This window comes from Corvus brachyrhynchos, unplaced genomic scaffold (genome assembly GCF_000691975.1).
Source record: "Corvus brachyrhynchos isolate BGI_N302 unplaced genomic scaffold, ASM69197v1 scaffold48, whole genome shotgun sequence".
Lineage (NCBI taxonomy): Eukaryota > Metazoa > Chordata > Aves > Passeriformes > Corvidae > Corvus > Corvus brachyrhynchos.
Window position 1 is genome coordinate 1,861,737 of NW_008240027.1, and position 17,650 is coordinate 1,879,386.

A 17,650-nucleotide genomic window follows, 5' to 3' on the forward strand; every position below is an offset into this window, starting at 1 on the left:
GGGCCCTGCTGCCGAGCGGGGGCCGCGCTCCGTCTGGCACCCCAGACCTTCTGTGTGGGCATCCTCCGGCAGCCGGTCCCTGCGCCCCCGCGTTGGTGTTGGCAGCAGCCGTGCCCCTCCGGAGCTCCCATTTTCCTGTGGAAAAGTTGTGGGGGGTGTTTATCCCTGTGCCCCCGTTCCCCCGTTGGTGTTAGCAGCAGCCGTGCCGCTTTAGAGTTCTCATTTTCCTGCGGAAAATGTGTTTTTTAAGAGGCACTGATTCTTGGGAAGCTGTATGGTGGGGGGAAAGCACTCTCAGGAAGAATAAAAAAAAAAAAACAAAACCAAAACAAATCCCAGGAAAGAGCGGCTTGTTGATGGCAAATGCCGCCCTGTGAGGGGCAGGGTGTGACTCTGGGCAGCTCTGAATACCTGGATGTTACATGGCTGGGAGTGAGACCAGAAAGTGTGAAAGTGGAAAGTTTTGACGTTAATCATGTTACGACTGTACCCTGTGCACTTTGCAAAGTTTTCTGCTTATATCCAAGCTGGGAATGCAGCGAGGAGCTGCATCATTATTCTGAAAACTTTTCAGAAGTAGCTGTGTTAGGCGGTGCCCTGTTACCGTGGAGTTGGTGGCTTCATATGCCCCGTGATCCAGAGCAAGTGGTGCCATATACATAAGAATACTTGCTGCTGAGAGGAAAACGCGAGATGCCAGCCACAAAATTCAAGTGCGGATCCTGGAAGCATATACTGGGAAATTGCCCAGGTATTCCTGGTTGCTTAGCTACCCTTTTTCCCAAACTTGAGTGGCTGCTCTGAAGCAGAGCTGTGGATTTCCACACATGGATGGTGAGGGTGTCACCCTGGCGGTGTTGCTCTGCTGTCTCAACAGCTGGTGTTTGTCTCCACAATGCCAAGGCCTGCTTGGTTCCTGGAGCAGAGCAATGTGCTTTCCTTTTCTGTTCCCACTGGCTGTGAGCTATTCCTGTGCCAGGAGTGAGTACAGGGAAAACATTTCCCCTGGGTCATGTTTTCAGTTGTGGGGTATTTTGTTATTTACCCTGCTCTCAAGGTTACAGGTAAGAATGGAAAGAGACTACTCTTACACAAATGTCAGTGCTGGCCTTTCACTTAAGGAATTTTTTCTTTCCTTAGTGTTTGCTCGCTTGATGTATTTTTTGGGCAGCAGTTCTTTCATTTCCCCATTGATCTTTATCAGCTAAAGCACTCTGGTATTTTTGGTAGTAAATTTGTGTGATGGACTCACCAGCCTTCTAATCATCTTAGGGATGGGAGCTACTCTTCCACTTTGAATTTGCATTGATCAGAGTCAGAATTGAAACCTGCATCCCAAATAGGGTCGTGCTTTTGCCTTAGGTGGTGGAGGGAAAAATAGTCCAGCTTTCATCCTATATATTTTAGTATGAGCCAGGGTCATTAAAAATGTTAAAAGACATGAATCCCAGTATACAGAGAGGAATGTTTTTGATAGTAACCTCAGCTTGATGACTCCCAGTTTTTGCACATTATTGATGCTGTCCTTTGGCCAGTTCTGTACCACCTTTGATACTGACTCCTCCTCTACTAACTACTCTTATCTAGTTCATCATAAATAATAATTTTTCAAGGCACTATATGATATACTTTACGCAGAAAACAGATTTTCAAGAAAAAGTAAAATTTTGCTTGATTGATCTGTTTTTATTGAACGTGGCCTGCTGGGCTTTTTTTTAGTGATGTTTTCTGCCGTGTCTTTTTTCTTTATTTTTACATATTTAAATATTTCGATCAATGGGGTTATCATTTTTAAGATCTCTCTTTCTGTCTCACATGGTCCTTGTGTTTGTTATTTTTCAGGAGATTCCTCCTTCCCTGTTTTCATTATGTTTCATTTAAGAAAAATTACTTTCTTTCACAACCTGGGCTGAAGATGATTCAGCCTCCCTGTGCCTTCTTGGTCCAGGCCTAGTGCATATTGGGTGACTTTTGTTTCTATCATTTAATTCTTTAAGTTGTCTTCTTCCTCCTGTGATAAATTTTATTAAAACCAAGGCAAAATATTCAGTTGTGTTTGGAACATAGATTTGTTAGCTTTCACATCTTGGCTGATTTATGCTACGTCCATTAATTCTCTCTTTGTTTGCTTTATTTGTGACCAAAGTCTTGTCCAAATTTCTGATCCATTTCCCTGCCCTTTTACAGTGCTCTGCATATTTCTCAACCCTTTTTGAAATCTGTCCAGTTGTGTCAGAAGTTCTGTCCTCTTTGTTTTTCCCTTGCTTTAGGATACAGATGCATTTTGCTCCCTTTGACTTAATGAAATTCCAAGATCTTCTCTGATCTGGGTCCACCAACTCTTTGGTTTGTGTTGCTGGTAGTTTTCTTCATTTCTCTTCTCAAAAGGAAGGTCTTACTTAAAGACTAATTTGTTTTTTAGTTTGGTTTTTCCTGCCATGGACTGTGTGTAATAAGTGCTCTAGAGGGTTGAGATCAGGAAAATTCTGTTCCTTTCCATGGCCTTAATTCAGTGATTTCTTTATGGCTATTTGTGATGTCCCAGCTGTGGGGCTGGTACACATTTTCCATCCTCCTGGGAACTTTCAGCAGAGATGTCCAGGATAACACTGCCCTAGAAATTTCTCATAGTCCTCTGGGTTGCTTGTGAGGTCAGTTAATTGCAGCACTGATATCCGTCTTCCTTAGCTGATCCATAGATAACACTATTACAGTCTTTAAAATAGTCCCTCATCCTGCTGGAGCAGGCTGCAGTCAGATAAGAGCTTCAGTTTGTCTCCCAAGTGTTAAGTGCCTCTGCATATTACAGAAGAGGTGCCGTGAACTGCAGATGTGCATGTGTCATTCATTTTTGGAGCTGCTTTTCAGTTACATGGCCACGTGGATTTGGTGTTCCAGCCCAGGTAATGCATTGTGAAGTTTATCCCCAGGCTAGTAGAGTCACAGCTTTCCACATGTGCTATCTTGGCCCACTGCTCATTTGTAAGAATTCGTTTTCTTTTTACAGGATGGCAAGAAAAAATGGCACCTGTTGTTGGCAGTTTTGCTCATTCCAGTATCTTCAGATCTCTTACTTTTCATCTCAGTAAATAGGCAAGCATTGGTTGCCTTCTCTAAGGTGAAAGGCACAAAACTCCAGCTAAAAATGATTGTAAATCCTACAAAAATGTCAAAGACAGAAGTGAGAAGTGAAGCTGGTATGACATGTAGTACGTAGTTTGGGGGATCTTGCCTTGTATGAATGAGATCTGTCTCTCTCACTCCTGTTCACATTTGCAACTGCATGAGTGTCATGCAAGCTGTTTAATGCTTGACAGACTGTTTCAATTGGGTTATCCATTATTCTGGCACTTTTCTTGCAGATTTGAAGCCCTCATTTACATGTAGAGGAAACCCATTTTTTTCTTCTCAGTTACTTATGAGTAGAAGAACTATTTTTTACCTTATACTTCATCTGTAATGATTGATCACACATTGCTTTCTTTTATTTCTTCCACCTGAAGCTGTTTTTCTACTGCTTATGTAGTTTTCTTTTAAAAACAGTTAGGATTTCTCAAGTAAAATGTTCACTTGGGAGTAGGAGACTGTAACCAAATCTCTTATTTTAATTCCCACCACTCTCCTCCTTTGTCTTTCTACCTGGCAATTGAAAGTCTGAACGCTTTCTCCAGAAACCTCATGTTGGAAGAGACAACCTCGTATTTCTAATTCTGAGATAAAAAATGAGCATGAGACCTTAAGTGAAAGGTGTCAATTCTCTGTCAGGGAAATAAAATAAGTCCACGTGGTTCAGAGAAAATAGCAAATAGTTTTGCAATGAGTTGTGTAGATTCTTGCAGTCAGAGCTTTAAAAACAGACCAACTTCTTACTTACAGAATTTAAAAATTGTGCAGAGAAAGTTGAGTGGCAGCCTAGCGAGAGTCGTTCCCTGCCTTGAGTTTAAAGATGGCCAGACTTCTCAGAGAAAGGAAGAAATGTATCTGGTAGAAATGGAACAACAGTTGCTTTTTCTCATTTACAGAAAATTTGCAAATAAACTTGCCCTTTCTGGTGGCTGGACAGAGTATGGATATCTAAGCATGTAAATTGAACAGCTTCATTCAAGTTTGGGTGGGTTTTGTGTGTTGGCATCATGTAGACTTAATTCTACATGAGTCTTCACATAGATGGTTATACCTTGCACAGTCAGTGCATGCCTTTAACTCAATTAACCTGGCCTTGGGTTTCAGTTTTGGTTGAAAACAATGGAGTGTGTTTACTTAAGCAAGAAGAATTTGGTCCCGATCATTTTTAAATGGTGACTTTTTTCCTGGCCAGTCTGTACAAATAGAATTGCTTTAGAGAAGAATTTTTTTCTCTCTAGCCTGTTACATCCTGGCTTTCAGAAATCAACCATTTCAGTCCTGAGTGTTTCATTTTTATCTTGAAAACAGCCATTACTTGTGTACCTAAAGTTCAGTTTGTTTAATGAGTGTGTTACTCCTACAGGTAACTTGTCCTGGAGTGCTGCTGAAAGACAAACAGGAACTTTATCTCAGTGTCTTTGTACTTGGGCAGTACAAAAAAACTCAATGTGTCCCTGCAGTGTTTCCACTCTTCTTTCAAGAGAAACTAGTATTTGAAAAGGTAAGATATGTCAAGGGCTGATACAACCCAAATAAACCCCATCACAAATTCCACAAAAATTGTCTGCAAAACCCATGAGCACAAATAGTCACACTGAGGATGGTGCAGTATTTTAACTCCTGCTTCTCTTTAGCACAAAGGAGGGGTGTGCCTGTGTTATCCATATGGGGACTCAAGAATTATGTGTACTGAAGATTCTAATGTATGATGAGACTTTTTAGGTGTTTGTTGATCCTTTTGTGAACTGTCCTTTCTCAGTGTCTTTTTTCTTGGCTTGGAAGGGACTGAATGTTTTTGTTCTAAAAATTATAGCAAGGTGAAGAACAGAGACTATACAATATAGGAGAGCCACCTTAATTTAGTAGAAAGATAAAGTAGCAGCTCAAGCCTTTTTGGTGACATCCTACTCCCTTCGAGATCCTTTTTTCATGGTTTGTCACCAGAATTCCCAGATTGATACTCTGGCCCTGTAATTTATAGTTGTTTATCACATATTCTGAGTCCCTACTAGCTTCATTATTAGTACCACAGGGATAATGAAACACAGTATCTTACAGATATGATCTGGCTTCTTGACTACCTATGAATAATAATACTTTGCCCTTTCTAGTTCTTTTCCTTTAAGCATTTCCCAGCACTTTGAAAACCAGGCTGAGTAAACTTCAGTGATGCTCTGGTGAAGTGGGTAAGAAACAAGCAGTGATAATTTCACTGCCTACTGAAGAGCAGAAAAGAGCATCATTTTTTAAAGGCAAACATACCACAAACTTCTTAAGAGGAATGTACTGAATGCTGTTTTCAGTGTAATGTAGGGGACCTCCATCCAGTGCAACATCCTCTCATTTTCTTTGCCATCTATTCACACGGGATTCAGGTTAAAAAAAAACCTGAGCAGGAGACTTCCATGAAAAGTCACCTCTGTGAAAATGAAACTTAAAGGATTACTAATAAATTAAAGTGCATTCATCTATCAGAATTGTAGTACATTCAGCAATTTATGTTTTTCTCTTGAAATTTTCTTAGCCATTACTTACCTCTACATCTTTAACTCTTCACAATAAATTATTTTCGTTATTTACATAGAGAGAGGGAACTCTATATGGGTAGAAAGTATATTACAGAACTGATAGCTTTCAGGGAATTTGATAATGTTCCAAATTACAATTTTAGTAGCTTCTCTCTTTCCAGTGGGGATAGGACTCCTGACAACCATCTTGGCAAGGAAGACCATTGTTTTTTGGGTTTTTTTTCCCTTCTCCCTCCCCACAGGTCCATATGATTACTTCAACTGTGCTATTATTATTATTATTATTATTATTATTTCTTTTTCAGGCATTTGCTAATATAGTTGATCCTGGAGACCTTGTGAAGTTACTGGAATGTAGGTTCTGGTTTTTTTGTATACTATGTTGTATCCATTAATGTCATGCATTTTTGTAAGGATGATTTGGAGGTTTAAATTATGTGATAGTTTTTCTATCAGGGGCCTGTTCTCTGAAAAACTAGTGGGTAACCATTGTCATCTAACAAAATGCCTCTAGAAATGTATGTTAGATGCTTTGGAACAGGAAAAGGGTAAAAAGTCATAAGTGTTTGAAAGTCCAGCTGGTTATCTGATATTGGGTTCCTTTATGTGGTCATTTATTTGATTAATTGTCAAATTATATAAGGATAAACCTCCAATTTTTGTAACAGGATTCTTTTCATTTTTAAGAAAATTATGTCTTGCCACATGTGTATAATGAATTGTAGTGAGAAAACACTGACCTGAACTCAAACTGCAGGAATATGCACCCTCACACAGGGAGTTATCTGTAAAGGGGGCAAAGCTTGCATAATCTTCTTTAAAAGAGGACAAACTTGGCAGCAGATAGAACTTAAAAAGTTCTAAGTCAGATTTAGTGTTGTCATTTGTACCCTGCTAATGCCATTGTATTCATGACGATATTTATGCGAGCTGTACTGAATTTTATCTTATTATTGGTGTGGTGGAAATAGTGCAGCAATGTGCAGAGCTGTGAAGCTTAAATCAGTGATCCATTTTTCTTGGGCTTTGACTATGGGAATTTTCATTTTAGTTCTTTTTTAACTCATGAAAAAACTTTTTTCCCTCCTAGTTGACACAGCCACACTTGAACTAATACAGCTCGTTCCTCCAGGTATTGTATCAATCTTTTCATAAATTATGCAGTTTAATAGGTGAATTTCCAGGAGGACATTGCCCGTTACAGCACAATCACTTTTTCCAACATACAGACAACATAGAAAGCCCTTCAACAAACAGTCCTCTGAATATAAAATGTTAATAGATCAAGAGGATCTCATTCTTGAAAGAGAATAATAACCAAATATTTAAATGTATCATGCTCAGACTTAGAAAAGTGATAATATTTAAAAATGGAAAATAAACTGAAATCATCCAGTGCATAATTATTAACTGCATCACAATTCACTTGCAGAGAGGCTGTCTGTGAAATTTCAGAGTGCATAATCTTGTTCTCAGAATGGTACTTTCTTTCTCTTCCATTTTAATGGTGACCATTGGGAAAACTCTTATCCTCACTATAAGTATTACAGGTCTCTTGGGATGTGTGAAGATAATAAATAGCGATTTGTCATACTTCTGTTATTGGTTCGTGTGATTATAAAAATCTATTTTAATGAAATTCAAGTGTTCCCATGAATAATGTAAATCTGCATTTTATTGGAACTAAAGTCAAGTTTTAAAGAGGACTCATTTGGAAACTGTGGTATTAAAAGCACTCTCTGTCACTTGTCCTTAGTACTTTCAAGGAAACTATTGCTTCTCTCAGGTGACTCACCAGACTGTTTACTTGAAGAAATGTAGTGAATGGGGATTTTTTTTTGTGGGAAGATAAAAGATCTTGCATAAGGAATTTATTTTCAGAGCTCAGAGATAGGTGTGATACAGCCCAACATAAGCAAGCAAGATGGCTGCAATAGCACAAGTTACATTTTTTTTGCAATATACATTCAAGGGTTTACCTCTAAAGAAAAACTTATTTTTTTGAAAAGTAGCAAGCCAGGTAATTGAGAAAATCTTGAAATAATTATTTTGATGTTGCATGTGTTTCTTTCTTACTGCTACTATTACTATTCTGTTATATGGAATGATAGTTTTTCATAAGGGATTGGCTGCCATTAAAAAAATAAGTATTTTTCTGTGGCGTGGAAGGGAAAGACTACTGAAAAGTTGTCTAAAGAAAACTTTTTGTGTGTCTGTTATGGAACAGTTAACACAATCTTTTTTAATTTTTTTTCCAGTAACATTTAAACATCGTTTCATAGTAGATTCTGCACATTTCTGCTGCTGATTTAACTTGATGAGGTTATTTCCTAGTGCGATAGGAGTTTTAGAGCCATGCTGTTAATTTGTAAAGAGCAAAATTTATCCTGGTTTCAACATGGCTCTGTGTGGTGTCTGTGCTGTATGGCTTTGTCTATTTTCCAATTAAAGTATGTATTTTCTTTTTAGTGGGAAAAGTTCTAGCTACATATGAAGAAAATACAAGAGATTTCCTGTTCCCTGACCCTAAGCTTACCCATGGGCACCGTGGTTTAGAGCGTGAGATTTTAATGAAGAGGTCCCCGTTTTTCACAGTGAGTGAATGTCTGTGAATTGTATTTATGACACAGTCTGCTTCACTGAAGAAACCCCTTGAACTGCTTCAAATGAAAAGCCGTTACTTCTGACAGATTTTGCCATTTCAAGGTGTTGAATGTACAAATCCACAGTTGAACTTTGGGGAAAGTAGAATCTTTTTTCAAAATGCTTCAAGAAATTATTTAATGTGAAAAAGTTAGTTTCCACTTGGTTTGCAGTGTGGCACCATGACATGTCTCCATTCAGTTTAATCTGTGCTGCAGCTGGTGGTTGAAAGGATGCAGGAGGAGAGGGAGATGTCATATTGACTTCATGGTTCTCAACAGATAAACCATGTAACCCTCCTCCTTGGTCCCTCTCCCTCGCATTTTGGAACAACAGCTAATTGGCAGAATGAGTGCAATGAATTAATGCTCATTTTCTGGAGATAAGGGCTCAAGTACATATTAAATGAAAATTAATTCATTTCACACTGCCCTTTCATAAAGTTTGATTGTCAAATCTTAGCTGTCACCAGAATAACCCAGGGAAGGCACTTTAAGGAGGATAGTAATGATTTGTTTTGGAGTTTGTTTTGTGTGGTCTATTTTAGTTAAGTTTTACTGCTGGACTGGCAGGACATTTGGATAGGGACTCAATTACCCTGTCCATTGTGGTTGGACTAAAAGCACGTAGGAGGAGGGAAATGCTGGTTAAAGTTCATTGGTATCTTTTAGCTGGTGTAATCTTTCCCCTGAAAGGGCAACCTGGAAACTGCCCAGACACTTGCCGTTACGAGTGCTAATTTGGTATCTAATGCTGTGTTACATTTGAATGAATTAAAGTTGTGATTTTGTGCTACAAAATGTCTGATTCTGTAGCAACTTAAACTGTCCCTGCAAAAACAACCATTGTTTTTTGGCTGTAGTATCTCTTTGATATGGCTCATCCCATACATCGTGGTGTGGCTCAAGAGATGGGGTGCGACTGTTTTGCTTTCATACTGCTCATAGAATAGGTACTTCCCTGGTGTTGAGAAAGAATAGGGAGGTAGTAACAAATGAGGTGGTATTAGCTACATGTTTTTAGACTTTTTTGTGAATAGAATATAGTGAGTGTTTGTAGAAGCAGAGCCACTAGAGTAGTTCGATGTTTTTTGTCAAACTGAGCTCTTTAAAACAAAAATTACATATATTCTAATAAAGAGAAGGTGTCATAACTTGCGAGCTATGAGAAGATGTGGTCAGAGTAATTTGGATGTGTAGCTGATGAGTGATGGCACTGTAGTAGCTTTAAAAAGTTGACTGATGTAAGACATACTTCTATGTCCTTGGGAGCAGCGTAAACAAAATCCATCTCTGCCCTGGAACAGGGACTGCAGAGGCCTTTGTTGCTCTGTTCCATCTCCATAGCTGAAAGTACAGTTTAAGAGAGGATTTTGGCATAGTGACTCCCTTTTCAGTGAGTAATACAGAAGCTGTGTTTGATGGCATTGAAGGGAGGCTCCCAAAATTAACTTCTTGTTCCTCTCCTCACTTGCCAAATGGACTAACTGTGAAAGGATTCTTACCTCCAGTAGAAATGCAGTCTCAAGTGCCTCCATCTTCCAGTGTTCCCTGAGCTTTACTGGTGTCTCCTGCTAAGTCTGTCAGCACAAAGCACTGGATGTGAATGCTAAGCAAAAGGAGGCGTTAAACAAGGTCGTGAGAAGCCTCACGTTATTCCTATGCTAGTGAAGCTATGTTCTTCCCACATGAAAAGTTATTTATAGCCAGCTGAGATGTTGAATATTTTTGAATGTGCTTCAGTGGCACTTTGATTCCCAAAAAATTTGTCTTTTATTAAAAAAATAAAGGTAGCAACAGCAAGGTTACGGTTGTGGAGTTCAGATAGGCAGTGACAAGCCGTATCTGATTAACACTGCTAATCTGCCACTTGGAAGGAATCCCAAGTCGAGAGGATCAGAACTCCTCCAGAAATCTGGCACTTGGCTGATAATGTCTCTGGCTAAATGTCTTACGAGGTTTACAAACTCTGTGTGCGTACAAGACATGCCTCGAGTTATCTCTCCTGGTCCAGTGTTGCCCAGATGAGGCTCTTGCTGGCTCTTCTGTATTTCTCTGCAACCTTTGCCTTTCAGAATATGTTTATGCCTGGACTGTGGTAGTGATTTCTTACAGATGTTCTTATCTCCATTCCCCACCTTCATGCAGTATTTGCCACATTACTTAAAACAGTTTCTTTTTAGTTATGCTATCTTCTATTAGCATGCCAGTATAAGACCTTCTGTTATATTCATACATGCTTTTTTAAGCTAGAGTTGTACTCATACTCCTTACTGTCAAAAGCACGTATTAGACTTGTATTCTTGTAAACATGAACCACCTTTGTACTTTTTCTATGATCAAATTGCTATTATGTCCCTTCTGTTTAATGATTGGTGCAGGACTGCTCGATGCTGCAGACACCACTAAGCCAGAAGCAGTAGAGATCCCAAAAACTTTCTGGCTGGATTTTCATTTACAGATGTGTTTGGGGCTATATGACAGTCTTCATGTAATTCTGTGTTGAATATCCTTCAGCAATATCTAGTTTGGTACTGCAAAAAACAGAGCAAGTCCTCTGATGGCTTCTGGCCTTTGAGTTGCTTTTGACATGCCTGTGCATTCAATCACACCGCAATGCGGTGATTTTGAATGCCTGTGCATTCGAATGCCATCCTATATTCCCTCTCCGAAGACTATTTCTCTGAAGAAACCATGGTTTGTGTCATTTTTTAGGTATGAGCTCTTAAGAATTTTGTAATCATTTCCAATCTCTGTAAGAGCAGTAGGTGCTCTATTGTTGCATTTTATAGTAGACATACTAATTCTGATGTGTCCTTTTTTAAATTGTTGATAGCACTTGACAATTCATTAGTAGTAAAAACGAGTTAATTAAAGATGATCAGATTTAAAACCTCTTTTATATGCCATAACTTGACTTGATTGAATCCTGGACTCTGTTAATTGCTATGACTGAGCTTTCTTGGCATTTTTGTCTTTACATTTCCATAATCTATCCTGGGGCCAGATCATATTCCCTAATGGGAAATCAGTGTTTAGGCAGGTGGTAGAGAATAGTTTGGTTCATCAATAGACTTCACTCATGAAGTTCCTGCTAATTCTTACAAATGTGGGACAGTCACAAACATGCCCAGCTCCTTTTCATGTCTCAGTGATTTTGTGTGTTCATGTGCACAAATGCCCATGCACTGAGATGCCTCAGGCAGCAAATTCTGTCCATGTTGAAAGAAGAGAGGGTAGAAATTTCTAGGGGCACTTGATTCTCTCTTGAGTTCTGCAGAGCTCTATAAGATGCACATAGATGATTGCCACTTGTTTATAGCATATGTGGCATTTAGTTCTTTTATGCCTTTTTTGATGCTGCTGTTTGGGATATAATGCTTGTGCGTCATAATCCCTGTCCTTTACACCCAATAAATTTTGACTGCATTGACCAATGCTCAGTGAATTTGAAAGGCAATAGTTTTCTGAGGTGTTACATTCCTAGCCATGGCTGTAGTAAAAGAAGGTGAGTGGAGCAGAAGCTGTTAATGATGTGAAAATGGAGGGACTTGCTGGCCATTACTCCGTGTGTGCTGTGCTCAACCAGGAGGCCCAGCTGGACCCCGCTGATCCAAGTGGGACAAACTAGGGCTGCCCTGTGGGCAGGAGGGGATTGTGAGGGAGTGGAGCGTGGTTATGGAACAAGGGAGACATCCACAGAAATCAGACTATTCTAAAGATGAAGGAATGAAGGGTATTCTTAGTCATACTGTTACAAATGAATAGTTATTTGCGGTGTGATTGACTGATTAAACAAAATGTTTTTACAAAAGAGATGGCACAACTGAGACTGTTCTCAGACAAGTTTACAAAGTTAGCATTAGTGAAACTTCTAGAGCATGACTGAAATTTTTATTTATGCCAAATAGCATGGCATGAAAAATCTTTAAAAGTGCTTTTGACAAAAAAAAAGGTATTAAAATAAAAGTCAGACCTTAATTGTTGTACAAAAGCAGTGTAATCATCTGTAATTGAATTGTCAGAAATGCAAATGTTAGCATCTTGACATTTACCATTGCTGTTCTGTCTTTTCTAATTATCTTTATTAAAGGCTGAAATTAACAAAGGAAATGGCTGAAAATTAGGAATGGTTTGTTACATTAGGTGACATTTACCTCTTTGATACCCTTTATCTTGAGTTGGATGTTCAATTATTGTCTCTCTTCTAGGGAATTGCACCAAAATTGAGATTTTCTACAATCTCCCTTATTTCAGACAGTCTGTTAAGCTCTGGAAGGAGTCACATACAGGTTAGCACAATTTAATTGTTTGCAGTTTAATTTCTAGATTTAATATTGATAGCCTTGCTTCCAATTTTTGCATGTGCTGCTCGCTTCAAACTTTTCTCATTCTTTTGTTGTGGTTAAAGCAGGTATCATGGGTGCTTGACAACTTGATTAAATTTTTAATCAAGTATGAGTAAGGAGTGGGTTTGGTGCATGACAGTAGATGCTGAGAGTTCCTTGAATCTGAAACAATTATCAACTGCTGTGTTCTGTGATCAGCTGAAGTGTCAGTCCCTGGTGTATTTGTACCTGGAAAGATGGCTTCTCACCATTTGTTGCTGACACTTAAAATTAAGGACAGTGAAAACTAGGTGAAGTTAGAGAAGGTACACTATTAAACCAAACCAATTAATTTTAATTGTTTCCATAACTGTATCATTGACAGTAATGGAAATGCAGATTTTTGTTGAAAGGGCTGTCACCTACATTAATCTGGAAATGCTGCTTTGGCTGTGAGTACAGTTAAAGGTGAAGTAGCACTCTTCTCTGGTCTCACAGATTGGAATTTTGGTTTGGATTTCTGGCACAAGCTGTCATGTAGAGTTACTCTTATGTCCTCCCTTTTTTGCTGTACTATTGAAAAATGGTGCAGCATCATTAAAATGGAATGGTTGTCAGGAAGGCTTGTGTGCAAAGACACTTAGGTGACTTTGACCTGTTGGTGGCATTGCTAATGACTTCAGTGAGAAACTTCTTCCAAATTTAGCAAATGAAATATATTGAGAGAGAAGAAGAATTAAAAATCAGTGAAAATTGTCATTGTCAGAAAAGTGGCTTCAGTGAAGGTGACTTGAATAAGGGCGATTTGATTTAAAATTTAAACTGCTCCTGAAAGTATCTATGAATGGCATCTCAGATTTGCTTGTGTTACAGTGAAGGTCCAGTTTCACAACTGGTCTAAGCCAGAAGCAGCACCGCCTGCTTCTGATGAAGCTGAGATTAGTCTTAGAGAATTAGGCCTGGCTTTGTGTGGGCCAAGTCCATGCTGTGTCCCACTATCAGCTGCACAAGTGGGAGTTCAGAGGAATGGTAGGAGTATTCTGTGTGCTGCCAAGTTCAAGTCAAAGCAAAACAAACACACAGCCTCGGCCTCACCCATCCAGTGGCTGGGTATAGAGGGAAAGGCTTAAAGGCAAGCTGGACATTTTATTTCTCCGTTCCTCTGAACCGAAGGAGTACATGCAGCATTCAGATTTAGGGCTAATGTCAACTAGCTCCAGCTTGAATAAGAATTTCTGACAGGAAGAGTATTATTTTTCTCGACTAAACACTACTTCTTGGTTATAACTTTTTAAAGAACTAGTAAATTCACCATGATCCAAGAAAATACAAATTTTCGAGAATGTAGTTGCACTTCTTTTGAAGCTTTAGGCAACTCTAAATGCATATAATTCAAACTATTAAATAAGCTCCTATTTTAATTTATATCTTTTATATTAAAGGGTAAGAATTTTAAAATAAAAGCTTAAACAGATAAAAATATGCTTCAAATCTGTGTATATCTAATTCAGGTAAAGTTTGTATTAAAGCAACTTGTGACAAAATTCAGTTTAATTTTTACTGTCTCCACTAACTGTGTGAGAAAGCTAATTGAGTAAGTATCAGACACTTGACATCTTATGTGTAGTACTGGGTGTTTAACCTTCTTTTGGTTTCAGAGAAAATGGTAAACACGTTGTTTTTTAAATTGCTGTTTGATTATAGTTTTGTGAGGGCAACTTCAGCTGCCATGGCATCTCTTCCTGTTAAAATTATTAATTCCTTGTTTGCATTATGTTCAGCGATCTTTATCGTACACGCTGTCAAATCAGATGATTTCTCTTCTTCACTTCAGGCTGATACGAATTGGGTGCATCATTCAACCCCAAAAGGAAAGATGCACTCAAAACTACCAAAGAAAAACCCTCCTCCATCTGAGAAGGGCAGGCAGAGCTCGGCAGTGAAGAGCTACGAGCAGCCCACGATTGCCTCCAAGTCGCGCTCCCCGTCCCCGTACACCAAGCGCCGCATGTGCGAGCTCTCCGAGGAGGCCAGGCAGAGACTGGCCCATCTGAACCTCGGGCCTCACGAGTTCAGGAGAGACACTGACAAACCTCCCTTTGTAATCAGACGGGTTTGTATTTGCTCCAAGGCACTTCCAGCTTAAGCTCAGTTCAAATATTGTTCTTTCACTAAATAGCGCTCCAAAAATTCATTCAGCTCTTAGTTTAGATGAATAATTTTTCTCTCCTTAGCAGTCTGTCACAGAGTGATTTAAATGTAAAATTAACTAAAATAAAATTTCTTTTATCCGCTTTAGTAACAGACAAAGATCAAATTCTATCATGAATATCGTGGTTAAATTCTCTGAGGCCCCATTTCTTTTCTTCCAGCACACTAGACAGGATAAAAGGTGTATAAATTCAGCTTGGAAGTAATTGATATTAGTATTAAAAATTCCTGAATAAGACTTTAAAGACAGAGTGTCTAGTCACATTATGAACACTTGCACTTCCTCTCTTTCAACTTTTTTTTATGTTGGCATCCTGTGATCTTTGGAACACTTCCTTTGTTCAGAGCTACATCTCAAACACTTTGACTTAGAGTTCATAGCATAAGGACTTTTTGCCATACATGAAAAATGGTCCTGAAATTAGGTACTTACTTACAGAAATTGTGTATAAGTCTTTTAAAATGAAGGGGCTACATTTCCCAGCCATTTGGAGGACCATATACTCATATTCTTTTTCCCCCCTCTTAATTTTTCTTCTTATTGCAACAATCCTCTGTTTTTAGAAAATCACTTTGAATTGTGCTGTGACATTATGATTGGGCTACAATTCTGGGCACTTACGACAACCAGTTAGATAATCTAGTGGTTAAATAGCTTGCTTCTACCTTATCTTTTTGCTTAGTGTTGATACTAATTAATTAATAATATATTTTCAAAGTTTAGAATTCTTTTCCAAGTTTTAGTCTACATATAGCTACCTTTTAGAAATTCAAAATGGCCTTAATAGGTCAATAATCATTCATCAATCAACTGTTTCTCTCAAATATTTTTCTTTTAACTCCTTTTATTCAATTTTTCTGGTTTGTGATCTATAGGTGAAGTTCACAGTTTAATTATAGCATCATTAACACTGATTATTGATTTTCAATGCTTGGTTATGTTTGTACAAAAAAAAGGAAAAAGCTTGTCTCTTAATTCAGCGTATCCTGACTGTCATGGCCTTTCTAGATTGAGAATGCTCCTTTTAGGGCATCTTTGCTACTGAGAACTCTTTTGGCCTGGAGATTTTGTGTGACATGAAGATTAAAATTAGATTATATTAAATGTAACTTTTTAATTAGGAAGAGATTCAGATCTCTCTTGGTGAGATCTGAGCTGTTTAGAACAAGTATGAGACACCAACAATTGTTTAAAACGACTGTAGACATTACAGATGAAGGAGAAACTATCTGTATTTTCTCTTTCTTTCAACATTGGGATATTCAGAGTTTTCTAGACCTTTTTAGCACTGTTTTTGTTTATGCACAGTATTGCTAATAATGTACATGAGCCAAGTGTTATGAAAATAGTCTAAAATAGTACTTAAATAAAATAAAATATTTCAGAAAGTACTAGTTGTGATCTTATGAAGAAAACCAGAAAAAACAGGAATTGATACATCTCATACTGAGCATTTTAACAGTATTTGTGCTTCAGGTTGGACAACCAAGTCCTGGTGCTAAACTTCATACCTGGTGTTCCCCACGAGAAAGCACAGCAGAAGCCTGGACCAAGGCACCCTCTGGTCAGTATTTTCTACTACATATCTCATTCATGCTTTTGATTTCTTCAGTAAGTAGTTTTATTTGGGGCTTTTTATTATTATCTGGTTTTTTATTTATTATGAGAATGTCAGTCTATGATGGAGAACAAGCTGTTAGTTCTTCCTAGGAAAAGGAAGAATACTGAATAAATTACTGCTCCAAAGGGTGCCCTTGAATAGCTCTTTACCTCATGAAGCTTGGAACATAGTTCTACATAATATGAAAATAGGAGGAGAGAATTCCAAAGCCCAGACGAGTGCTCTGTTTCACTCCACTTTTTTTGTTGACTTGAATGGTGGAGCAAATCTGGACCATGGTTTGTAGGTGTGTTGATCAGGCTTGCAGTATTGATTATTTTGAAATTCAAGGACTCTGTTTCTTCACAGATGAATAATGTTTATTTCAGCAGTATTTGTGAGTAGTGGATCAGTGACTTACCATTATTAATGAGCATCCAGGATATGCTCCAATATCTGCTTCAGCAGCCTTTGGTATCAGTAAGTGAGAGTTTAATAAAAAGTGTGGGACCAGAAATTTAGGGAAGTGTCCTCAAACTTAATTTTATTGCATATGTCTGACAATACGAGGATTTTAATGAGTCTCATCAGTATTTGTTTATGTATGCTCTGCCTCATTTTTATTTCATTTCCTCACTAATTATAATTTGCTGTACAGCAAATCATTATGAACATGCTATTTTACATTTGTTCTTTGTCGTTGCACTGGGTGCTGGATTTTAAAGGTTTCACATCCCCTTTGGGAGCAGACTTGCCAATCTGTGATAGCTGGATAATGTAACAGACCAGATCATCTGATAGCATTGCACACTTACAAAAGGAGCTGATGATTTCTGGCCAGTAGTTCGGAGACCAAAACCTACCTCAGTATTAATATCCAGAGGATTCTTTGGTCACCTGCCTGTGTCTTGAGGCTTTACTGTAACTTCTGAAAAGAACAGATTCCTAGGATTAGAAATCTTAATACATAGAGTTTAGTCTTTTTTGATTTTCCTGGGTCACAGTGTGAGGGCTGTTCAGTACAAACTGGTAGACCAGACCAAGAAGGAAAATTTAATGTCAGTCCCTCAGGGATGCATATTGACACTGTGAAAAATCCTAAACCAGTACAGCCCTAAGATGTTTGTTTCCCTGGACTTCTTGTCTGTGGGTCAGTGAGTGGTGAGGGAAGGGATGCAGAGGTGATAGGAGGAGGGAGAGATGGCTGTAGGGGA

At 38.5% G+C, this 17,650-nt stretch overlaps 1 protein-coding gene across 4 annotated transcripts in view; it reads left to right on the forward strand.

Moving 5' to 3' along the window:
• The first annotated feature begins 4,468 nt into the window (after positions 1-4,468).
• Positions 4,469-17,650, forward strand: part of SPATA6 (spermatogenesis associated 6) — a 37,393-nt gene continuing 24,211 nt past the window's right edge. For all 4 annotated transcript variants that reach the window (XM_017743578.1, XM_017743579.1, XM_017743580.1 and 1 more), the window contains exons 1-7: positions 4,469-4,627; positions 5,960-6,008; positions 6,745-6,786; positions 8,124-8,248; positions 12,508-12,588; positions 14,459-14,737; positions 16,313-16,400. In XM_017743578.1, the coding sequence (XP_017599067.1) occupies positions 4,469-4,627; positions 5,960-6,008; positions 6,745-6,786; positions 8,124-8,248; positions 12,508-12,588; positions 14,459-14,737; positions 16,313-16,400 (823 nt within the window). The remainder of the gene's footprint in view (positions 4,628-5,959; positions 6,009-6,744; positions 6,787-8,123; positions 8,249-12,507; positions 12,589-14,458; positions 14,738-16,312; positions 16,401-17,650) is intronic.